The following is a 25,326-nucleotide window of genomic DNA, read 5'->3' as shown; positions in this document are numbered from 1 at the left end:
TAACTTCAGATAGACTAATGGGCCTGGAGAATAATTAAGGTGAAGTGTTTATAATTCATCTTTCCTGAGACATGTTGCTGTCTTCATAACTGTAAGAGAATCTCATGAACCCTGAATGACTGTCCCTGTAAGTCTCTAGGAGTCCTGGGTCTCCTGACATAGCCAGATCATACATAGAGTCCTGTTAGGGACTGACTGGCTAATGAAATGTTGGATTAGAGGAGCTTGTCTTTGCTGGATGAGGAACTCAGGTTGGTGAATCTCCTGAAAGCCTCAGTTATTCTGTTGACATTTCTCCCTTCTGGTCTTGGCATAAGTTAACAGATTTCTTTTTTTAAAAAAGATTCATAGAAAACTCACACAGTTGACCTGGGCTCACAGAGACTGAACCCACAACCAAGAAGAATGCATGGGATTGACTTAGGCCCTCTGCATGTGTTACAGTTGTGTAGCTTTGATGGGGGATGCCCTTCTGTATACTGTGAATATGTGTTTCTCTTGTTGATTGATGAATAAATGCTGATTGGCCAGTAGCTAGGCAGGAAGTATAGGCAGGGCTATTGGAATAGGAAGATTCTGGGAAGAGGAAAGACAGAGGGTGAGTCACCAGAGAGATGCCATGTAGCTGCCAAAAGGAGTAACATGCCAGAACATTACGGGTAAGCCATAGCCACGTGGCAATACATAATTTAATAGAAATGGGTTAATAATTAAGAGAGAGCTAACCAATAAGAAGCCTACGGTAGCATAACCCTTGGACACCTACCTGGCTGCAGGTGGCAGCCCAGACACTGGGCATCCTTGTGACTTTTGGTGGCACGGATGTCAACACAGACCCTGGCTATGGTGGGACCACAGACCCAGACATGGTCCTTGGCAGCAGCCTAGGCCTGGACATCACCATTGCAAGCAGGCCACAGATATCAGCCTGATCCTCACTGCCTTTGCGACTTCCGTCCTGCCTCTTTCCACGGCACACGAGCCGTTCCCCTTCCCTCTCTTTCCCGTTTCTCCACCATTCGTTTGCTCATCATAACAGCACCCACAGCCCCACGGATGTCTTCCCACCCGTCCAAGCCTCAAGGACCCAGGCTGGCCTGTGGGTGGCTTCCACCCCCCTGAGCAGTATCGTTATATGATATTCTTCGGTGTCCTTGAATTTTATTGAATTGTTGTATCTGTTTATCAGAGAAATTAACTTGTAGTTTTCTTCTTTTGTCATGTCCTTATCTTGTTTTGGCATTAGATCAGTGGTTCTCAACCTTCCTATTGCTGTGACCCTTTAATACAAGTTCCTCATGGTGGGGTAACTCCCATAACATTATTTTCATTGCTACTTCATAACTAATTTTGCAACTGTTATGAATATGTAAATATCTGATGTGCAGGATATCCGATACATGACCCTTGTGAAAGAGTCAACCAAACCCTCCAAAGGGGTCGAGACCCACAGGTTGAGAACCACTGCATTTCTTCTTTATCTTTAAAAAAAGATTTATTTTATGCATGTGAGCGTTTACATGCATAAATGTAAAGCACTACGCATGCATGCACGCATGCGTGGTGCCCATGGAAATCAGAAGATGGCATCTGATCTTGAACTGGAGTATTGTGAGCCACAACATGGGTGCTGGGAACCGAACTCAGACCCTGTGATGTCCTCCTTTCCTTTCTTTTGTTTTTTGGAGTCAGGGTTTCTCTGTGTATGGAGCCTGTCTTGTAACTCACTCTGTAGACCAGACTAGCCTCAAATGCACAGAGATCTGCCTGCTTCTTCCTCTAGGGTGCCAGGATTAAAGGCGTGCGCCACCATGCCTGACCTGTGCTATCCTCTTAACCACAGAACCATCATCTCTCTTGCCTACTTCCCTTTCTGTTTTATAACCATTGTTGTCAGGCCTTCTTCAAAGGGTTGGCAGAGTTCGGCAGTGAGTTCGTCTGGTCCTGATCTTTTCTTTGTAGGTGTACTTCTTATTACTGCTTCAGTCCCATTGCTTATTAGCGCATCTGTTCAAGTTTTGATTTGCTCTTTTGATGTAAGTCTGGTAGGTCATATATGTCTAGGGATTTAACTATTTCTTCTAGGTTTTCCAGTTTTCTGGGATGTATGTTTTCAAAGTAGTCCCTAATGGTTCCCCGGTTTCACTGAAGTCTGTAGTGACCTCCCCCCTTTTCATCTCTACTTTTACTAATGTGGATCCTCTCTTTCTGTTCTGGAACTCACTCTGTAGACAGGCTGGCCTTGAACTCACAGAGATCTGCCTGCCTCTGCCTCTATGCCTGGTTTATATCTGTTAATTGATTGCACATTTCCTTCATTAATTTCATGAGTTAAACTAACTACCTTAGTTGAATATATTTGTAAAGCTGATTTAAAGCCCCCTCCACCATGAAAAAGTGTTTTTTTTTTTGTTTTTTTGTTTTTTTTTCGAGACAGGGTTTTTCTGTATTGCTTTAGAGGATGTCCTGGAACTTGCTCTATAGACCAGGCTGGCCTCAAACTCATAGAGATCCACCTTCCTCTACCTCCTGAGTGCTGGGATTAAAGGCGTGCACCATCAATACCTGGCAAAAATGTCTTTTTTAAGTCAGTTATGTTGAATAACTACTTTTCTTAAGTATGGGTCACATTTTCCAGTTTCTTTGTATGTTTAGTAATTTTTTTTTCTGTAAACCAGTCATTGAAAAATATATTGTGGAGCCTGGAGAGGTATCCTAGTGGTTAAAAGCATGTACTTTTTTTTGTAGAGGACTTGAATCCATTTCCCAGCACCTACGTCGTGTGGCTCATAGCCACCTAAAATTCAGCCCCAGGAAAATGGGATGCCTCTGGTCTCTATGGACACCTGCTTCATGTACACATACCCAAACAAAGACACATGTATGCAAACACACACAAACACACACACTTTAAAATTAATGTTAGAAAAGAAAATATATTCTACAAGTTCTCTTTGTGCTTCTTGAAGACCTGTTTCAGGGTTCATTTCAGGAGATATTTAACCTGATGAGATTCACACTGGAAACTTGGTCTCCTCTGAGTTATGCAGCTGCCAACATCTGTCTGTCTGTCTGGCTTCCTATGGCTACTGCTCTAGTCTGGACTTATCAAGTTCTCCCCCTTGCCTAGTGGTCAAAGATGTGCGACAGGGCCTGGAGAGATGGCTCAAAGGTTAAGAGCACTGATTGTTCTTCCAGAGTTCAATTCCCAGCAACCACATGGTGGCTCAAAACCATCTATAATGAGATTTGGTGCCCTCTTCTGGCATGCAGTAACACATGGAGGCATAATGTTGTACACATAATAAATCTTAAAAACAAAACTTAAAAAAAAAAGATGTTCTAAAGATGTGGCTATACTCCCCCTATGGTTTCTGAACTTTTGCTGCTTTGGAGTACTGTGCTCTGATCCTTCAAACTGAATGTGCCTCACCTTTAGTTAAGAAAAGTACCGTAAAGCTAGGCACAGTGGCTCATGCCAGCAGTCATCACACACATGAGGCTGAGGGATGCTTGCTAGAAGTTTGAGGCCAGCTTGGGCAATTTGGCAATGCAGTGTCTCAACAAAACAAACAAAACAAAACAGACCTTCTAGAAGTCCCATATGTCTCTGAAGACCAAGTGTCCGACACAGAGATTCTTGGAGGCCAGTGTCACCACATCCAGAGCACAGCATCACTAATGAATAATGGGTGGGGCTAGCCAGCTGTCATAAGGGAGTTCCAAATTTTCGAAGAGTCACTGATGGTTCTCCATCTTGGCTCATCTCTGGGGCTTGTCATGCGGTCATATAATGCTCGATTTTAAGGATGCTGACACAGCCATGATGTGCTTCTCAAACTTCTCAGGAGCACAGCTTCTCCTCATTAGTTTAGGTCCATGCGTTCAAAACCTCTTAATTTAGAGTTAGAATTTTTTTGTGTGAGCAAAATAAAACAAACTCGCTCTATGAAGAGAACCAGGGGTCTAGTTCTGACGGCTGAAGGCTGTGAAACATGATGGTGATTTAGCTTTGAGTTTTTTACTCTATGATGGTGTGATAATGACATATTTTTATTAACATATAGTAATATGTATATATTCAGTGGAGACTACACTTTGAATTTGGGTCTTTTTTTGGATGAAGTGATGTATGGTTCATTACATTACTCTCCCACCAGTACTCCAATGGAACGTGCCTACCTTGAGCTCCCTGCAAGGTTATTGTGCTGTTTGGCAAGCTAGGTGCATTGATATCTTTTCAGTTCTCTCTCTCTCTCTCTCTCTCTCTCTCTCTCTCTCTCTCTCTCTCTCTCTCTCTCTCTCTCTCTCTCTCTCTCTCTCTCTCTCACACACACACACACACACACTCACTTTTAATATAATGGGATTTACAGTCCGGCCCGTTTTAGCCCTTGTATAAGTTGCAGTAAAAATGAAACAAGCCGTGTCCCAGTTGAGCTCACCTGTCCCCGCTTAGCATCATTCCTCCAGATCCTTGTCACCCACCTCCATCCTTGTCACCCACGTCCGGCAGTCTCTGGTTAATTTCCCACCACTGTAGTTTTGTGTCGTTAAGATCCTGGGACTGGAACTGTGTATCGTTTACCTTTTTGAGACTGCGATCTTCCGTTCAGCATCCTTGAGCATCACACCTTTGAGACCTGTCTCAGCCAACACGTGTACCATAGATTGCATCTCTTTATTGCTAAGGAGCATATTCCGTTTTCCAGCAAGCGAGTGCCTTTGTGGAGAATGAGTTGGATGTTTTCAGGTGGACTTCTCTGGGAGCAGTTTGCTGATAGGCTGTTTTCATCTCTCAGTTGGTTCAATGATTCTGTAATTGGTTTTCTTACAGAATAGTGACACCAGTCATTTCACTAGTTCATGCTGGAATTTCCCCTAAATAATAAAAATGAGTGGGTTTTACTTTAACCTTTACTTTCAAACCACCGGTCCATATTATTGTTAGCATTCAAGGGAAGAAACTACTATACTGGGAAGTAGAGCATAGATCAATTTAAGACAGAACTTGTATTCTACACGTGTAAAAAGCTACAAAGAGTAAACTTGCATTCCAGATTCCTAAAAACCCAGCAAGAATGAAAGCCAAAAAATAAAACAAGAGTGGCAACTACAAATATTAAATGGGGTGATTAGGAACTTGGACAAGCATGTGACTTGGGATGGCCATAGTACTGGCCTCGCCTTAGCACTGTTTGTTGGCGGAGGCCTCCTACTTACACCTTCTCAAGGCATTCAGGGTCACAGACACCTCCTGCACTGTTGCCCTGTGAAGCAAGAGTCCCTTGTGTCAACTTGTGGTCTTTTGGGGGTCATCCCCGCCAATAAAGATTTATTGGTACACAGCCATACTCATAAGACTTCTTTTGTACTGTAACTGCAGAGTACAGGAATTGGAACTGAAACCTGATTTCCAAAGGCTGAAGTATTTTCTGTGTCACTCTTACAGAAACATTTTGTTGACCCCTGTTCTAGAGACTACATTGTAAACATTTCCTATGAAAACAAAATAATTTAGTTAAAATTGTGTTAGTGCAGTTCCTCTTCTCTCAGGCTCTTTGATTGGCAAGTGTGTCCACCTGATCTAAATCTGGTTTTTTCCAGCCATTCCTCTTCATGTTCCACAGAGCAGCCGTCATCCTTAGTGTATTTCTTCCCAGGATTTTTAGGACAAGATTTTGTGGATGATTGATACTGATCCAGTTGGCTGCCACCAACTCTACATTTGGTTTTTATGTATCTGTCGGTGCACACCAGAACTCTCTGTCCCATCCTGATTCTCAGAAACAGCAGGGCAGGGTAGCCATGGCTTTCTTCCTACTGACCTTTTTAATCTTTCTTTCCAGACAAGCCTTTTGTCTAAAGTAGATACAATTTCTTTTATTACTTTCTGGGTGTTGGCTCCTTGTCCTTTCCTGGCAGGCCACCTGTGAATTCCGGCTCAGGCATTCTGACAAGTCACACGTCTTTCTTTAAGTCAGCCCATTTCTCATTGTTACCTTTGGACATTATGGAGTCAACAGGCTGTCTGCAACAGTAATTTTCCCTTAGGTCTCAGGTCTGCCCATGCTCTTGGAAGTGAAAACTTCTGATTGTATGCAGTGCTGCATTGTGGATTATGCCTTTCCTTCACAGGAAGTTGGTGCCTGTATGATCCAGCCATCTGTGTGACCTAAATTCACTTTGTCTATTTGTTGAATCTGATGTGTTAACATTCACTGTGTGTTTTTCTTTGGTATTCAAATGATATACTCCATTTTCCCCCTCTTCTTGGCTTTTTAAAAATTCCTTGGAATGTTACACCATGTATAATTTTGGGGCAATAGTCTCTCATTTTCTTGCAGGGAGGTGTTTCTTGCAAGTTTGGGAGACTGTATCTTTAAAATCACCTGAGCCTGGTGTGTTAGGTGCAGAGGAATTTTAAACCATCGATGTAATGTTTTAATGCTTGTAGGACAACTCAGTCTTTCTCTTTCTCCTTGAGTCAGTTTTGGTAGGTTGTATTGTCTCAGAGACGATTCCTTTTTTTATTTATTTTTAGATTATTGGCATGTTCTCCTACCTTTTAAATGTTTGTGGCACCTCTAGTGATGTCAATGTAGGATATTTGACAGCAGATTTTTTTTTTCAAGACAGGGTTTCTCAGTATAGCTCTGGATGTCCTGGAACTCACTTTGTAGACCAGGCTGGCCTTGAACTCAGAGGTTTGCCTGCCTCTGTCTCCTGAGTACTGGTATTAAAGGCTTGTGCCATCACTATTTAACTAGAGCAGGGTTTTTTAGACATTACATGGCCTATTTGTGCATGACCCAAGGATGTAAGATACCAGATGCTCACCATGATCAAAGATGACTGTTGCACAAATAGAGATTAAAGATGTGTACATATGCAAAGTAGAAGCAGGCATTATTAAAAATTATAGAGGAATGAGAAAATGAGGAAGGAAAGGTGAGGAAACCCTGGAGAATGGGAGAGAGTTTCCAAAGGAGGAAAAAGCCACTGACTTCTATCATGTATGGGGTTTAGAGGGCCAGTGCAGAAACTGGACAAAGGCTGAATTATTCTCTGTTCATATTGGTTAATTCTCTGGGCTGTCACGAGCAAAGCCAAGGGAAGGCTCATACACTCCATGCTTGCACCCCGAGCCAACCCATATCAATGATTACACACTATTTATTATATACGTTCCATCCAGTTAGGGCCTATTGAAGCTCCTGGTTGCTATCTGTGTCTGTTTTGGGTTGCTAGGTATTATTGATTTTGATTGTCTGCTGGCTGTTGTCAGCAGCAGATACTGTTACTGCCTCTTCTGACCTTGCAAGGAGTCTTGCTAGGTATCATTTAGATTGTTCCTTTTTAAAATCTTTGCATTTGCATGACCAGCTGGCAGTCTTGCCATGACAAGGCATTAACCTAGCATAGCAACCAAGATGCAGCTACATTGTTCTTGGTTATGTCCTTGTTTATGGAATTGTCTAGGGTCTCTATCCCAAAGTGGAAGCAGGTTTGTTGGAAGCCTTCCTTACTTATAATTCAGCCTGTTTTGATTGGCTGCATTAGAAGCAAGGATATGTAAAAGAGCAACACTATCGAGCATGCATTCCAGGGAGGCTCATGAAAGCCAGCCAGCAGCCCCACCAACATTCCCTCGCTTCCTCTGTCTCCTGCTCCTTCCTCCTCACTTGCTTCTGTCTGTCTCTTGTCAGGTCTGATCGGCTCTCTCACTTACTGCAGGCTGTCTCTCTCCTTAGTGCTTCTGGCGTCCCTGTTCCAACCCAAACATTCTCTTTGAACCCTAATGTCTATTCCACTGTAACCTCTGTGAGAAGCTTATAGTTTTCAGGATGCACCCTTCCTTTTTTTTTTTTTTTTATACTTCTTATAGTATGGCTTCTTACTGATGGCTTCTGCATTGGTATCTCTATTTTTTTGTTTTGTTTTGCTTTTGTTTTGTTTTCCAAGACAGGGTTTCTCTGTGGCTTTGGAGCCTGTCCTGGAACTTGCTCTGTAGACCAGGCTGGCCTTGAACTCACAGAGATCTGCCTGTTTCCGCCTCCCGAGTGCTGGGGTTAAAGGTGTGTGCCACCACCGCCCAGACCAATATCTCTATTTTTAATTCCTAATATACTTTATGTATTGTCCCCCCAGTAACTTAAATAAAAAATCTGTCCTGCTGTGTCTTTGCTTTCTGTCTCATCAATTTTGTGTGTGGTGTGTGTGTGTGTGTGTGTGTGTTGTGTGTGTGTTGTGTGTGTGTGGTGTGTGTGTAAGTGGTGTGTGTGTGTGTGGTGTGTGTGGTGTGTGTGTATGTGGTGTGTGTGTGTGTGTGTGTGTTGTGTGTGTGTGTTGTGTGTGTGTGTGTGTGTTGTATGTACCTCCGCATCTGTGCAGAGGTTAGAGGAAGGGTGTTGGTCATCTTGCTTCACCACTTTCTGTATTATTCCCTTAAGGCAGGGATTCTCATTGAACCTGGAGGTAGGCTGGTGGACTGCAATGGTCTTCCTGATTTTACTGGGGGTGGACATACCTGGGTTTTTACATGACTGCTGGGGATTGGAACTCAGATCCTCATGCTTTCACACCAAGTGATCTTCCCCACAGATGTCACCCAAGCCCAGTCCTCTCCATCTTGAATGACTTCTGATCCTGTCACTTACCATGCTGTAAAATAGACTGGGAGAGACCATCGCCAGGTTCCTCCCAATATGCTCCTTAGTCTGTCTGTCCTACTATAAGCAGAGACTTAGTTTAGTGTGTAATGGCATTCTGGAAGAACTGGCTTGGCAATCGTTTTACAGAATGGATTTTACTTGACAAATTTGAAGGTATGATTAATCTTTAGAAAATCCTGGTAGAGTAACTTTGCTTGTTTTTTCTCTGCAAGTTTAATTTTTAGAGGAAGCATGGCAAGGTCAGTTCATAAAGGTCCTGTGTCCCCTCTAGATGCCTTCCTTAATACCTGTATCTTACGTAATCAGAGTATGGTGTTCAAAATGAAGAAAGCACCATTGGTCAAGTTTCCACGTTTGTGTTTTCTCTTCTGGGATCAGAGTAAGTGAACACTCACACCTCCTCTGAGCCCAGAGTTCTCCCAAGCTCCCTGTCTACTGTCACCGTTGGTTCCTTTTGCCTTTCATCATCTGGACATCTGCAGGAGGATGGCCACGCGGTCTGTAGGACATTCTCAGTTCCTGATGGTTTCTGATGACTGGACGGGTTAGGAGAAGTGGAGCATGGTATAAATGGTATAAACATTGGGGTTGGACGCCATTCACTTTCTGCCATTGTGACAGGACACCACTGACCATGCCTTGAAGGGGGAAAGGTTATTTTAGCCAGCAATGAAGCAGACTGAGGGTGGAGAGGGGATAGTGGCCAGAGTGTAGCATCATGTGATGAGGAGCTGCTCCCACTTGACAGCCTGAAAGTAGGATGAGAGAGATAAAGAGGCCAGGGACCAGATTCAGCCTTCCCGAGGACCCGTCCCATGACCTCCCTACTCCGTTCAATCCCACCTCCTAGTGTTAGCTCTTTGTGAATCAATAAGTGGGTCAACCCATTAGTTATTTCCGAGTCCTCATCATCTAGTAACCCCTCAACAGCTGGATTCACCAGCGGTGGAACAAGCTTTCCACCCCGAGCTTTATGGGAGATGCCTTCCCACACGTTTCACCATGGCGAGGTTACGGTCTTCCTTCTCACACTTAATTGTCGTGATGCTTGATCTCTAAAGGTGCTTTCTGAATTTGTCTGTGTGTGTATGCGTGCATGTGCATGGGTAGGCTGGCAGGGAGGCAGGGAGCACTTGTTTGCATGCCACAGTGGGGTGAGGAAGCCTGCCCACATTAGTTCATTGTACCTTTTTACACTGACACATGCTTATAATTTTACATACTTATGAGGTGCAGTGCGTTTGTTCGAGATGCGTATGTATGTGTTATGATCAAGTCTGGGTAACCTGCCAGTTTGTGTTGGGAGCCATCAAGCTTCTCTCCAGTTGTTTACAGAATATATGCCTGTAAACAGGCTCACCTTATCATCCAAACTCTCACTGTGTCTTTTAAGATACATTTTTATAGCAGTATAAATTTATAGCCTATAAAATCTGCCTACCCTTAGTGTAAAATTCAGGGATTGTAGTGAATTTAGAGGGCTCTGTAATTATCACCAAAACCCAGTGTTAGGACATTCCTGTCACCTCAGTGGGTGGTGTCGGCTGCCTTTTGTCTCCATAGCAGCCCTAGGCAATAGCTAAGCTGCCTCCTGCCTCTGCCAGTTAGCATGGACCAGGTGTTGGAGCAGCCATGCTTTCAGCTCCTGTAAATCGTGGGCTGCGTGCCTACGCATTGTGTTTCTTTTTATTGCTGCATGATCCTGCCTTATGAACACGCTGTACTTTGCTTGTGAACCTATTGGCTGATGGATGGCTTCCAGGTTTTACTATGTGAGTAGGGTGACTATAAACATTCTTCTACTTGTTTGCACAGAAGTGTTTTCCTCCCTTTTGGGTAGGTTCCTAGGAGTACAATTGCTAGGTCATTTGTCTGTCTTTTAAAGGAACTGCCAATTGGCTGTGCAGTCTGGCTGCACCATGAGCACTTCCATTAACCACATGTGAGGGCTCCTGTCTCTGCCACCACTTACTGTCCCTTGCCCTTTGATCCTAGCCCTTCTAGCCCAGAGTGGCATTTTGCTGTGGCTTTAACTTTCATTTCCCTATTTGTCAGTGGTGTTAGCTGGTTTTCATCAATAGCCATGTGGACGTCTTCTTTAAAGAAAGGTTTGTTCAAGACTTTTGCACAATTTTAATGAGGGTATTTGTTTTATTTTTATTGAATTGTAAGAGTTCTTTATTCTGGTTCTCAGTAAGCCTTTTTATGAGAAATGTGATTTGTAAACATTTCTGTTGACAGTCTATGGCTTGGCCTTTTGTTTTTCTTAATAAAGTCTTTTGAAGAAAGAAGTATAAAAATTCTGATGAAGTGCCGGTTGCCGGTTAGTTGTGCCTTTGGTGCTGAATCTATGAACTCCTCCTCAACTCAAGGTTGTCAAGGCAGTTCTTTATTTTCCCTGCTAGGAGCTCTACAAGCTTGTCTCTCATCCTTTTATCTGTGGTCCGTTGTGAATTTGTTTTTGTAAATGAGGTGAAGAAAGAGTATAGTTGTTGTTTTTTTTTTTTTTCCTCTTTGAGGGCCTGCCACCCAGCTCCCAAATAAATACACTGAGACTTATTCTTACTTATGAATGCCCGGCCTTAGCTTGCCTTGTTTCTAACTAAAATCACCCCATTTCTCTTTAATTACGTTTTGCCTCTGGGCTTTTAACCTTTCTTTATATATCTCTCTTTCCTTCTTACTCCACAGCTGGCTGTGAGGCTGTGAGGCTGTGAGACTGTGCGGCTGTGAGACTGTGAGACTGTGAGAGACTGTGAGACTGTGAGACTGTGAGACTGTGAGACTGTGAGAGACTGTGAGACTGTGAGACTGTGAGACTGTGAGACTGAGACTGTGAGACTGTGAGACTGTGACTGTGTGGCTGTGAGGCTGTGAGACTGTGAGACTGTGAGACTGTGAGGCTGAGAGACTGTGAGACTGTGAGAGACTATGAGACTGTGAGACTGAGACTGTGACTGTGAGTCTGTGAGACTGTGAGACTGTGAGACTGTGAGACTGTGAGGATGTGAGACTGTGAGACTGAGACTGTGAGAGACTGTGAGGCTGTGAGGATGTGAGACTGTGAGACTGAGACTGTGAGACTGAGACTGTAAGACTGTGAGGCTGTGAGACTGAGACTGTGAGACTGTGAGGCGGTGAGGCTGTGAGACTGAGACTGTGAGACTGTGAGGCTGTGAGACTGTGAGACTGTGAGGCTGTGAGACTGTGAGACTGTGAGACTGAGACTGTGAGACTGTGAGACTGTGAGACTGTGAGACTGAGACTGTGAGGCTGTGAGACTGTGAGACTGTGAGACTGTGACTGTGAGACTGTGAGACTGTGAGACTGAGACTGTGAGACTGTGAGACTGTGAGACTGAGACTGTGAGACTGTGAGACTGTGAGACTGAGACTGTGAGACTGTGAGACTGAGACTGTGAGACTGTGAGACTGAGGCTGTGAGACTGTGAGACTGTGAGACTGTGAGGCTGAGAGACTGTGCGGCTGTGCGGCTGTGAGACTGTGAGACTGTGACTGTGTGGCTGTGAGACTGTGAGACTGTGAGACTGTGAGACTGTGAGACTGTGAGACTGTGACTGTGAGACTGAGAGACTGTGAGACTGTGAGACTGTGAGGCTGAGAGACTGTGAGACTGTGAGACTGAGAGACTGTGAGACTGTGAGACTGTGAGGCTGAGAGACTGTGCGGCTGTGAGACTGTGAGACTGTGACTGTGAGACTGTGAGACTGTGTGACTGTGACTGAGACTGTGAGACTGAGACTGTGACTGTGAGACTGTGAGACTGTGAGACTGAGGCTGTGAGACTGTGAGACTGTGAGGATGTGAGACTGTGAGGCTGAGAGACTGAGACTGTGAGACTGTGAGACTGTGAGGCTGAGAGACTGAGACTGAGACTGTGAGACTGTGAGACTGTGAGAGACTGTGAGAGACTGTGAGACTGTGAGACTGTGAGACTGTGAGACTGTGAGACTGTGAGACTGAGACTGTGAGACTGTGACTGTGCGGCTGTGAGACTGAGGCTGTGAGACTGTGAGACTGAGACTGTGAGACTGTGAGACTGAGGCTGTGAGACTGAGACTGTGAGACTGTGAGACTGTGAGACTGTGAGACTGTGAGACTGTGAGACTGTGACTGTGAGACTGTGAGACTGTGAGACTGAGACTGTGAGACTGAGACTGTGAGACTGTGAGGCTGTGAGACTGAGACTGTGAGACTGTGAGACTGAGACTGTGAGACTGAGACTGTGAGACTGTGAGACTGTGAGACTGAGACTGTGAGACTGTGAGACTGTGAGACTGAGACTGTGAGACTGTGAGACTGAGACTGTGAGACTGAGACTGTGAGACTGTGAGACTGTGAGGCTGTGAGACTGTGAGACTGTGAGACTGAGACTGTGAGACTGAGACTGTGAGACTGAGACTGTGAGACTGTGAGACTGTGAGACTGTGAGACTGTGAGACTGTGAGACTGAGACTGTGAGACTGAGACTGTGAGACTGTGAGACTGAGACTGTGAGACTGAGACTGTGAGACTGTGAGACTGTGAGACTGTGAGACTGAGACTGTGAGACTGAGACTGTGAGACTGTGAGGCTGTGAGACTGAGACTGTGAGGCTGTGAGGCTGTGAGACTGTGAGACTGTGAGACTGTGAGACTGTGAGGCTGTGAGACTGTGAGACTGTGAGACTGTGAGACTGTGAGGCTGTGAGACTGTGAGACTGTGAGACTGTGAGGCTGTGAGGCTGTGAGACTGTGAGGCTGTGAGGCTGTGAGACTGTGAGACTGTGAGACTGAGACTGTGAGACTGAGACTGTGAGACTGTGAGACTGTGAGACTGTGAGACTGTGAGACTGAGACTGTGAGACTGTGAGACTGTGAGACTGAGACTGTGAGACTGAGACTGTGAGACTGTGAGACTGAGACTGTGAGACTGTGAGACTGTGAGACTGTGAGACTGAGACTGTGAGACTGAGACTGTGAGACTGAGACTGTGAGACTGTGAGACTGTGAGACTGAGACTGTGAGACTGTGAGACTGTGAGACTGTGAGACTGAGACTGTGAGACTGTGAGACTGAGGCTGTGAGACTGTGAGACTGTGAGACTGAGACTGTGAGACTGTGAGACTGTGAGACTGGAGACTGTGAGACTGTGAGACTGGAGGCTGTGAGACTGTGAGACTGTGAGACTGTGAGACTGTGAGACTGTGAGACTGTGAGACTGTGAGACTGTGAGACTGAGGCTGTGAGACTGTGAGACTGAGACTGTGAGACTGTGAGACTGTGAGACTGTGAGACTGTGAGACTGTGAGACTGTGACTGTGTGGCTGTGAGGCTGTGACTGTGCGGCTGGCCCCTCCTCTCCTTCTCCTTCTGTTGCTGCTAGTTCTTCCCCTTGTTTTCCCTCTCTAGTCTAGACTTCTCCGTTTGTTCTCTGTGCCTGCCAGCACCTCCTGTCCTCTCTCCTGCCTCGCCTTTGGCCATTAAGCTCTTTATTAGATCAATCAGGTGTTTCAGACAGGAAAAGTAACACAGTGCCACAGAGTTAACCACATGCAACATGAAAGAATGTCATACGTCTTCGTATCATTAAATATTCCACAGCATAATTGAATGTAACACATCTTAATGTTCCACAACAAAAGAGTTCAACTTCAATTAAAAACAAACAAACATCTAAAACACTTTAAAACCACCCTCCTTTTTGGTGGTTTCAGCATAGGCCTTAGCTCCCTGGCTGTCTTCAGCCGCTAGTACATTATAAGAGGGACACTATAATTTAGTGCAGTTTCAGATTCACAGAAAAATATTGAGGCAAAAGTGCAGTTGTCCTGGAGTTAATCTCAGTTTCCCCTGTGTTCTAGTTTTCTTGCATCTCTGTGGTAAATCCCATGATCAATAGCAACTCAGGGAAGAAAAGGCCTGGTTCCTGTTCTACTTCCAGGAAAATTAGGGAACTCAAGACAGGACCTGGAGCAGGGTTCATGGAGAAGTGCCTCCCAAGACCTGCCCAGCGTGCTTGCTCAGAGCACCCGGGACCTCCTGCGCAGGTGCAGCACCACCCACAGTGGGCTGGGCCCTCTGACAGCAATCGTTAAAAAAAAGATCCCAATGGACACGCTCACAGGCAGCCTAATGCAAGCTCTGCCTCAGTTGAGAGACTCTCTTCCCAGCTGACTCTAGTTTGTGTCAAGTGACAGACAGTAACCAGCATAGTGTGATTAGTATATTGTATGCATTTGGTCCATGAACCAACACAGATGTATGCCTTAGTTAGTTTGAACCATCACAAAAGGTACGACCCTCAGATGGAATCAACAAGAATTAATTTTCACCTAGATCCTGGCGTCAGCAGGTCTGTTCTCTCTTGAGGCTTCTCCTTGCGTGGCATGTAGCCACTTTCTCACGGTGTATCTCTGCTGTGTTTTTGCTTGGTTCGTGTTTCTTCTTATATGGACAGTGGCCATATTGGATGAGGGCAAAGCCCAATAGCTTCATATTAACCCCACTGTGTCTTTTAACAGCATCCTACCTCCATACAGTCATATTCTGAAGGGTTTGGACTCCAACACGTGAGTGCTAGGGAAACACAACTCAGCCTGAAGACCACATTATTGTTAACCGATCGCCATGGGTACATGAGCGCTGTCCCTTAGTGCTGGATGCTCTGTGTGTGTGGACAATCATTTAACGCTCTGTGTCACGTAGGGCAGTTTGCGTCCCCAGCATCCAGTGCTCCAACAGCCCCTCTGTTTCCTTCACCCGGCAACAGCCATCTTTCCATCACCTCTCAGACTGGCCTTTCCCAGCGTGTCAGGGAGTTGTCGTCAGAATGTCGGTCTGATCTTCCTCCACTACTAACGTGTTTGCTCTCAACACACCGTGTGTGTCAAATCATTCCACTGCTATTTGTGGCAAAAAGTATTCTCTCCCCATAGAATTGCCTTAGCACCTGTGTTGTCAACGCAGAAGAGCTGATTTCTGGGCCTGGCAAGGTGGCTCAGGGGGAGAAAGCGCTTGCTGCCAAGCCTGGCGACCTGAGGTCCAGCCCCGTAGCCCCCATGGTAGAAGGCAAAACCCGACCCCGGCAAATGGTCCTTCGACCTCCGCACATGTGCTTGGCGTGTGTGTGCGTTCTTACACGCTCTCTTTCTCTCTCTGTCACACACAATGACTAAATAAAGAATGAAAAAACGGTGGTATAAGAGTTGGGATTCTGTCTTCTCCGTTCTGCCATTGATCCGTAGTCCTCTGTGCCCGTGCCACACTGGACACACAACAAAGCCATAAAATGGACATTGCTGTCTCTGATCCTTTCTAAGCCATGCTGGTTATCCAGGAAACTTTGCACATTCATTTAGAATCTGTGGTAGAATATTATTTTCAGGTGTGTGACTTTTGTTTAACTCTGTGAAGCTGTGTTACTGTGCCTGTCTAAAACACCTGGTGGTCCTAATAAAGAGTCGCGCGGTCAATAGTGAGGCAGGAGCAAGGATGGGCGGGGCTGGCAGGCAGAGAGGATAAACAGGAGAAACAAGGATGAGAAGGGGCGCACGCCTTTAATCCCGGCACTCGGGAGGCAGAGGCAGGCGGATCTCTGTGAGTTCGAGGCCAGGCTGGCCTACAGAGCGAGTGCCAGGACAGGCTCCAAAGGTACACAGGGAAACCCTGTCTTGAAAAACCAACCAAACAAACAAAACAAAGCAAGGAAGAGAGAAGGAGCAATGAGAACAAGGGGAGGAGGCCTCAGGGGCCAGTCAGCCAGCCATGGCAGGAGACATTAAGAAAAAGCTGGCAAAAAGCGGGCCAAGCTGAGGCTGGGCATTCGTAAGTAAGAATAAGCCTCCCCGTGTGAGTTATTTGGGACCTGGGTGGCGGGCCCCTCAAAAAAGCCAAAAAAGTAAAACACCATACAAGAATCAGCTTATATGTTGCTACCAAAAGCTTGCTGGGACTTTGCTAGGTCTGGCTTTGAACTTACAGAACGATTGTGGGAGGAATAATGGGAAAGAGCTGTTGAGCCGTCTGACCCATGAACACCACATTTCATTTACATAGGTCGTTAGTTCCCAGCATTGTTTACACTGTCTTTTCAAGGCCCCTTCTTCCTTTGGTAAGTATATTCCCAAATATTTTACTTTCTTTAATTTTATGATTAAAGGAGTGGCATCTTTAAATTTAAACCTTTTTAGTTCCAGAGGATTTCAAATGAGGGTGACCGTGTTTTCATCCTATAGAAACCGAAGCTGTACATTTCCAAACAAAGTGATGTGAAATCCCAAATATTTTTACATTTACTGTCTTCATTGAATTGAAACTGTGTATTCATTCATGGCATAAAAGAATAACTTCAAAAAGAAAAGGGTAGCCTTGTGTAACCACAGATACCCTTGGTGCTTTGGACCGGCTTAGCTGGGCGGTTTTCCAGTCTCGGTGGGTTTTCTGTGTGAACACAGTGACTTTGTGTTGGGTAGATACTGCTGCTTCTTGGGCTCTCTAGAGGTGGGTTGGGACGAGCAGGGCTCCTGAGTCACATCTCCTTTGTAGTAACAGGTTGGCCTACACTTGGTTTTGTGATGGAAGTGGGTGTCTGAGAGACAATTTGAGACACACTGGACCCCATGAGACCCAGGTTCTCCTGGTACATTATCTGTCACTTGGCCCCGTTCTGTTGCTTAAGTGAGTCACAGGCCAGCCTAGACAGAATGGGAGAAGAACAGACCCCATTTCTTAATGGGAAAAAAAAAAAACCTTTAAAAACCACACACAAAATCTGTATCCTGTGTGGATACAGGAAGGGAATCTTTGTGGCTGTGGGAACAATTGTATATCTTGTAATTTAGTCCATCTAATTAAACCTGAATCCTCCCTTTTTAGGCTTGGCGAGTTATTCATTTTCTGAATCTCAACAGGGACAAGTGCCACCTCTCTCAGAAGGTGGAAAACAGAAAGGCTACAATATCTGGTCTCTCCTGCTCTGAGGCAGCAGCCATTCATGTTTCACGGGAAGCATGTGGGGCTTAGTGTTTTGGGGGCCATGCATTTGGCCAGAACTGGACACCGTAAGCCTTTATTGAAGTAATTGAAACAAGTTACCTAGAGATGGATCCAGCTGGTCTCTCTCTGTCTGCCCTGTGAACTGACTTCACCTCTGCGGGGAGAACTTTGATGTTGCCTCGATAAACCTCCTTGGCTCCAGGGTCTCAGTGAGGGGTGGGGGAGGTCTGGCAGGGTCCACAAGGCTTTGGCAATGCTCAGTCTCCTGGGCTGCATTTTCATTTCCATGACCCAGTCCGTTTTCTGTGCTTGGAGCAATGAATTGTGTGGGTCTTTGAAGAAAACACAGGTGTCCATTATAGAACTGCTGTTTTGGCGTGATCTGGTATCTCACCGTTGCTTACTTAGTTTGTGAAGTGAATTCTGCTCCCAGGTGTGGCACCAGTGACCCTGGCTGGACCCTTGAGGTCTGTGGGAGTCAGCATCCAGCCTGGGAGCAGCATGCATCTCTTGCTTTCCTGCAGGCAGCCTCTGTGGCGACGGCACCAGTGCATGCTACCTGTTGCCTGTCTTTGATACTGTGTTTGTGCGGAGGAAGAACCGTTGCCAAGGACTGGGGACAGCCATGCTGAGGGACTTCTGTGACACCTTTCCCGAAGATGAAGCCCTGGGTATCAGTTGCCCGATTTCTCCTGCAATGTACAGAGGTAACCCCTACCTCCCTGTGTGAGCATTTGGGTAAGAGTGACTAGAGGCTAACACGTGCACCGCAGGGACTGAAGCATGAGTCTCAGAGTTCTTCTGGGTTGATGTGGGCTGTGACTGCTCCTTCAGCTTCGGCATGACCAGGACCTTCCTGTTTGATTTGCAAAGAGGACCTCTCTAGGCCTGAGAAATGATGGCATTTGGAAATGCAGAAGGTGCCTGACCCACCATGATGCCACTTGGGGTTTTTAAATTTTGTTCTTTTAAAATAATTAACTTTATTTTATGTGTATTACAATTGTGAGCTGCCATGTGGGTACTGGGAATTGAACTCAGGTCCTCTGGGAGAACAGCCATGCTCTTAATCACTGAGCTATCTCTCCAGTCCCGGACTTTTCAATTTTATAAGTGCGAATGCGATACATACTCAGTAGAAATCACACTTCACATTTAGAGTTCTGACTTCCTCCTGGCCTTGTCATGTGTGTTCCCAAACAGTCTGTAGAGTGGCAACAGTCGGAATTCTGATACAAATATTCACATGAAGATTTTGCACACTGATTAAAGAATAGACTTGTGTTAGATGGGTTTGTCCTGCAGGGGCTCTGCTCTGAGTAGTTTTCTTTTCCTTTAGAAGTGTGTGTGTGTGTGTGTGTGTGTGTGATTTACTAGAATGGCTTACAGGCGGTGGTCCAGCTATCTAACGATGCCTGTCTACCAACTGGAGGTCCCAGAGTCTCACAGTTGTTCAGTCCACGAGTGATGGGGAAGTCCTGTGTATATGTCAATAAAGCACTGTTGGCCAATAGGGAAGTAAGATAGGTGGGACTAGGAGTCGAGGAGGACTCTGGGAAGGAAAAACACAGGAAGTCGAGATGTAACCGCCATGGGGTAGGAAGCCTGGAAATTTCTCCGGTAAGAGAAATACTTAGATTAACAATTATGGGATAATTACTTAAGTCAGAGCTAGCCAGTAAGAAACAAGCAAGGCCAACAGCTTCATAATTAATATAGCCTCCTGTGTGTTTATTTGGGACTGATGCAGCTCTAGAACCAGGCTGGCGGGAAGGCTTCTCTTTACACACAAGTCCGGATGTCTCAGCTGGTTTTCCACATAAGCTGGAATCCTGAGGAAGTGTGTGCTAATGCTGGTGAAGGCGTGAACTTGCCAGTGAGATCAAGCAGGCAAAGAGAGTCAGCATGTCCTTTATACAGCTGTCAACAGAAAGCCTGGCTCAGAATAAAGGTGGTTCTACTGTCCTACCACAAAGATCTGGTTTTCCCATTTTAAATTATTTAATTAAGAAAAATCCCTCACAGGTGTGCCCAGCCATTTGCATTTTAGTTAGTTCCAGTTGTAGTCAGTTAACAGCCACGAGTAGCCATCACAGGCTCCCTTGCAGGGAGAGAGACCCTAGGGGTGCACACAGCCCTGAGAGGACACTGAGGAGACCATCAGGAAGCTCGGGGAGAGGGCTTGGAGCATCCTGACCCAAGGTACTCTGCATCCAGAGCCTTGAAGAATCAACTTGTGTTGTCATGGTGCTGGCAGCCCATCATAGTTGAGGAATTTGATTCTAAAAATTCAAACTGGCTATGGCTTGAAGACATTAAAAAATGGCACTTGTACTGAACATGTTCAGACCTTTCCATTGCCGTTTGGCATCCTCTAAGCATCACAGTCTAGTAGCTATTGACATGGCATCTACAAAGCATCAGTTGCTGAAAGGCATCGAGATGGGGGACCGCGCACAGGAAGACGTGTGTATTGCGAGTGTAAGTGCCGTGCCTGACATTTTATGTAAATGTAGCATCTTTGGATTAGGTGCCTGGAAACTCAGTGCAGGATGGATGGAAGTGGGGTGTGAGGTGAGCCAGATGATTCTGTGCCATGGGAAGTTGGTGAAAGGGCTTCCGGTGAAGCAGAGTCAGATGGTGAGAATGTGTACAGTAGCCACAGAAGGGATGGAAGGAAGGGCCGTGTGCAAGGGCCCAGAGAGAGCTGACTGGCAGAGTCAAACTCATGGCTTGCCTCTTTTCTTCCCAGTCCTCAGGCAGTTCCTGTTGACCTGTCCAGGCGAGAGGGGGCGCTTGTGGGAGGTGGAGCCCCCAGGGGCCTGGGGCCAGCGTGCCAACATCTGGCTCAAGGTTTATCTTCAGGAGGCGAGACTTCAAGATGGTGAGTGGGATGGGCATCTGCTCAGAGGTCTGGTCACCTTAGCACCCGTAGCTGCCCCAAATGGGGACAGTTGCTCTTCCACGGACTGAGTCTGAATCTTGTCGATGTTTCAGTTCTCGAGTATATAGTTGAAAAAGGAGGGGCTGGGACCCAGTTGGAACATTTGTTCTGTATTTCTCACCCATGACCACCTCACCTGCACGGCTCCGAAAGACCTTCTTCACATCTGGAACTGGAAGCTCCAGTTAGACTACACAGACAAAGATCAACTACCAGATAGACCACTGCACAGACCAACTACTAGATAGACTGCTACGAAGACCACTACTAGATAAGCGTCTACAAACATCATCGTCTGTTCTTTTTGAGGGAGTAACGTGTGCCCGTGGTTGAGAATTGCAAATGTGCTGTGATAACCCTCTCTTCAGTCTCCCCTGTGCAGGCTGTGGCATGGCCGTATGGTAGCGCTGCATAGTGCCGTGTAAATCATTGTGTACGTGCATGCATGTGTGGTACATGTTTGTGAGGAATGTGCGTATGTGCCCGGGGCACATGGGTTGATATTGGGCGGCTTCCTTTGTCATTGTCCATTTTAACGTTTAAGTCAGGGTCTCTCAATGCATCTGGTACCCACAGCTAGACTGGCTAGCCACTGAGCTCCAGGGACATCTTCGCCCTCCTGTCCTCATGCTGGAGTGACAGGAGTCAGCCATCATGCCTGGCTTTTATGCGGGTGCTGAGGATTTGAACTCAGATTCCCAAGCTGACTGAGCCATCTGAGTCAGCCCTGCGTCGGCTCACTATTATTATTCTTTTACTTTTTTTTTTTTTTTTTTTTTGGTTTTTCGAGACAGGGTTTCTCTGTGGCTTTGGAGGCTGCCCTGGAACTCGCTTGGTAGTCCAGGCTGGTCTCGAACTCATAGAGATCCGCCTGCCTCTGCCTCCCGAGTGCTGGGATTAAAGGCGTGCGCCACCACCGCCCGGCACTATTCTTTTACTTTTTTGTGTGGGTAGCTTTCATCCATCTACACAGTGCCTTACAACTATACCCGTCCTTCCTGACTTCACATCCACTTTGTAAAATCATTTAAAACTTTTTATGTTTCATCGCATCCAGTTAGTGCCGCCTGTAAGTGTCTGGGCTTGGGCGTCAACCACTGGGGCACAGGTAATCTACAGCTGGCCACAAGATAAACAACTGTCCTTCCCCAGGCAGCACCAACCACCCTCCAATGGCTTCTCAGCTACAGGCGGGGCCTTGTCAGCTCCTCTTTCATCCATGCTGGTTTCGGCTGGCTTAATCTGGTACCGTTCAGTTGCCGTGAGTGCTCGTGGCAATGGCCATCTTTATCCCTTTCAGCGGCAGCGAGCTGGGATGCCCTGCAGACACACTGTTCATCTTCTGTTGACCCAGACAGTGCCCTGGCTTGCCAGTGAGGTTTGGATGGAGGGATTTTAAGGGAGCAAGGTGGGGCTTTGATGGTAGGTTCCCCCGGGGAGGTGGGACCTTCAGATGGCCAAAGGGGAATGCATACATGCTGGTCCCAGGATTTACAGGTGGCTCTTCTGACTCCCACGGGGAAGGTTTCACTTTACAGTACAGGGTGGGGGCTTAGGTGCCTGGACATTTTGCCAACAGGTGCCTCTTATCCCCAAGAGACAAGCTTCCAGCAGTTTAGATGTCCTGGCCTAAGTTAAAGTAGTGGCCCCCTCCTCCATGGTGTGGGCATCCATCACATCCATCGGGATGTTTCTGCAGAAGCAGGTGAGGCTCGTTAGGGGCCGATGGGCCAGAGGTGCAGGCTGCCTTTCTGCATGGGTGACTGACTTCACTCAGGTGGCGACAGGCAAGGGCCTGAGACCTTATTGATGGTAATAGTGATAGGTCTTGCCTTAATGGCTGCCCTCAGCTGTAAGGCTTAATGGGCCCTTACAGCTGTTAATGAGGGGAGGAGTGCCCGGGAAGGAGACGGGCAGGGCTGTGACTGTCATCCTAATGAGGCAGTTAAGTGCCTTGCCCCGTGGCATTGTGTTAGCAGGGAAGGGAAGCCAGCCTGCGCCCCTGGGCATGGCAGCGCTGGCCATCCGCACAGGTTTATAGCTTCACAAATGAGGGTCCAACCCTGTACTTAGACACATGCCGCTGTTCCTTGGCTGGCAGTGGAAAGAGCAGATGCATATCGGAATGTGGAAATGGCCTGGCCTGGCCAGAGGGGCTGGGCTGGGAGGAGGATGCTTTGGCCTAATTGGGGAGGTGGCTTCCCGATGGAGAATTCCATGGGGGTTGTGGGGCATGTGTGTGGTGGGGGGTGTTACTTGAAGAACTGGGAGTCTGTGTGGTCTGGTGGGAGGAAGCTGGTCTGGAAATCAGATGCCAAACCTGTCCCTTTAGTCCACTCCGAGGGTCACCAACTCCCACTTCCAAACAGCAAATGAGAGGACCTTCAGAGATGGTTCCAGAAGTCTTTTGCAGGAACAAGAGCCATTGCCGTAATTAGGCTATAATTAGATGACTCAAATTCTGTAATTTTTGAGAAAAAAAATTAGGGGTATTTTTTATCCTTAAACCCCCAATTTGTTTCCAGTGCCACCCTCAGGGTTCCCAGACAGTTACTTTAGACCAGCGGTTCTCAACCTTACGGATGCTGCGTCTCCTTAATACAGTTCCTCATATTGTGGCGGCCTCCAGTCATACAAGTATTTTGTGGCTACTGCATAACTGTAGTTCTGCTACTGTGATGAATCGTAATGTAAATAATCTGATATGTGACCCCACCCAAAGGGGTCTCGGTCCACAGGTTGAGCAGCCGTGTTTTAGAGGCTCTGACTCACTTTGTGTGTGAGCAGCAGTCGTGTTTTAGAGGGTCTGACTCACTTGGTGTGTGAGCAGCCGTGTTTTAGAGGGTCTGACTCACTTGGTGTGTGAGCAGCCGTGTTTTAGAGGGTCTGCCTCACTCGGTGTGTGAGCAGCCGTGTTTTAGAGGCTCTGCCTCACTTGGTGTGTGAGCAGCCGTGTTTTAGAGAGCCTGCCTCACTCGGTGTGTGAGCAGCCGTGTTTTAGAGAGCCTGCCTCACTTTGCTCGTGGTGGAAGTGGACCTGTAAGCAGCTTCTGGCTTTGGAGAAGCCAGCAACAGGCACGTTTCAAAGGGAGAGCCTGTGTGTGAAGCGCCGTCGTTAGTGGGACTTTGAAAAGTTTGTGCAGTCCTGGCTGTTGATAACATCTGTGGCTTGTAATGAATGACCTTGGGGAATTTTTAGATTTTTTTCAGACCCTTTGAGAGAAGCAGTTTGTGGGAAATGCAGTTTCTCCCTGTTCTCAGTTACATGGGAGCCCTTTGAAACTTGACCGATTGGATCATAATTCCTTCTGATGTGATCTCCTAGTCAGTCTGCACATGCCTGAAGTCTCTTTACTGGAGGGGATGAAATTGAATATGTCAACAAGGCAGTGTTCTTTTGCAAAAAAAAAAAAAAAATACTGGTGGTGGGATTGCATACAGCTCCAAAAATTATTTTACCTTCTAAAGGGTAAAAAAAGAAATAAAAAAAAATAAAAAATTATCTTACCTTCTAAAGGGTAAAAAAAGAAATAAAAAAATAAAAAATTATTTTACCTTCTAAAGGGTAAAAAAAGAAATAAAAAAAATAAAAAATTATTTTACCTTCTAAAGGGTAAAAAAAGAAATAAAAAAATAAAAACTTATTTTACCTTCTAAAGGGTAAAAAAAGAAATAAAAAAAATAATTATTTTACCTTCTAAAGGGTCTCAGTTTTCTTTTTCCAGATGGCCTTATCATGGATTCACTCGTCATCCATAGGAAAAATGATTTTCTTCAACTTACACTTATCTAAGGCAGAAATAAAAAACCTACGTGGGTTATGTGTATAGAGATGTGAATCTTGAGATGGAAAGTCGAGCCTGCTTTTCTAAGCTGGAGGGCCAGCAAACGAGCCCTAGTCTTGTTCCAGTCTGCTCTTTTTTGTTTTTTGTTTTTGTTTGTTTGTTTTTTTTTTTTTTTGGTATTTACGAGACAGGGTTTCTCTGTATTGTTTTGGAGGCTATCCGTCCAGCCCAGCCTCGAACTCATAGAGATCCGCCTGCCTCTGCCTCCCGAGTGCTGGGATTAAAGGCGTGCGCCACCAATGCCCGGCCCAGTCTGCTCTTATTAGCCACACATTACACCATGTAGTAGAGCAACAGCAATTTTACGGTGATCCGGTATGCCTGGGAGTGTGGAGAGCCAAACCAACCTGCGGAGGTGATTTTTGCTGAATGCTGTTCTTTGACAGGTTGTATGGCTCCCTCTAGTGGCCATTGTCCTACATCACAGTCCTGAAGTTCAGCAGGCGCTTATCATGCATTTACCTGAATGTCTGCTTCCCCAGATGTGTACCTTTCTAACTAGTGTATAAAAAATTATGCTTGAGACCCATTTCATGAAAGGAAGCTCACCCTTGACACTGCCTGGAGGACCAGGGCCCAGAGGCAAAGATATCCCTAGAGCCCTAGGATAGAACCAAATAGCAGGACTGGCAAAACAAAACAAAACAAAGCAAAACAAAATCTGCTATACTCATAGAATGGTGCCTCCCCCAATAGTCACCAGAGAGGCTTCGTTCAGCAACGGATGGAAACGTGCAGAGGCCCACAGTCAAGCATTAGGCAGAGCTCGGGGAATCCAGTGGAGGGTCATAGGACCCACTGGTATCAAGGCTACGACAAGAAAACCCACAGAACCAACTAACCTGGGCTCATAGGGGCTCCCAGAGC

At 46.1% G+C, this 25,326-nt stretch overlaps 1 protein-coding gene and 1 long non-coding RNA gene across 5 annotated transcripts in view; one reads left to right on the top strand and one right to left on the bottom strand.

Moving 5' to 3' along the window:
- The window catches only part of LOC101825091 (protein FAM169B), a 79,174-nt gene that overhangs the window by 47,942 nt on the left and 5,906 nt on the right, over positions 1-25,326 (top strand). For all 4 annotated transcript variants that reach the window (XM_021235176.2, XM_013123461.3, XM_040730406.1 and 1 more), the window contains exons 6-7: positions 18,195-18,377; positions 20,423-20,554. In XM_021235176.2, the coding sequence (XP_021090835.1) occupies positions 18,195-18,377; positions 20,423-20,554 (315 nt within the window). The remainder of the gene's footprint in view (positions 1-18,194; positions 18,378-20,422; positions 20,555-25,326) is intronic.
- Positions 4,698-24,407, bottom strand: LOC121133629. The gene is made up of 3 exons (XR_005870552.1): positions 24,309-24,407; positions 22,935-23,075; positions 4,698-4,881 (listed from the first exon to the last, which is right to left on the bottom strand). It is a non-coding gene; the product is annotated as an uncharacterized LOC121133629 (long non-coding RNA).

This window comes from Mesocricetus auratus, unplaced genomic scaffold, assembly GCF_017639785.1.
Source record: "Mesocricetus auratus isolate SY011 unplaced genomic scaffold, BCM_Maur_2.0 Super-Scaffold_4256, whole genome shotgun sequence".
Taxonomy (NCBI): Eukaryota; Metazoa; Chordata; class Mammalia; order Rodentia; family Cricetidae; genus Mesocricetus; species Mesocricetus auratus.
Note: the sequence above shows the minus strand (reverse complement) of the source record. Positions and strands in the feature narration are given on the sequence as shown.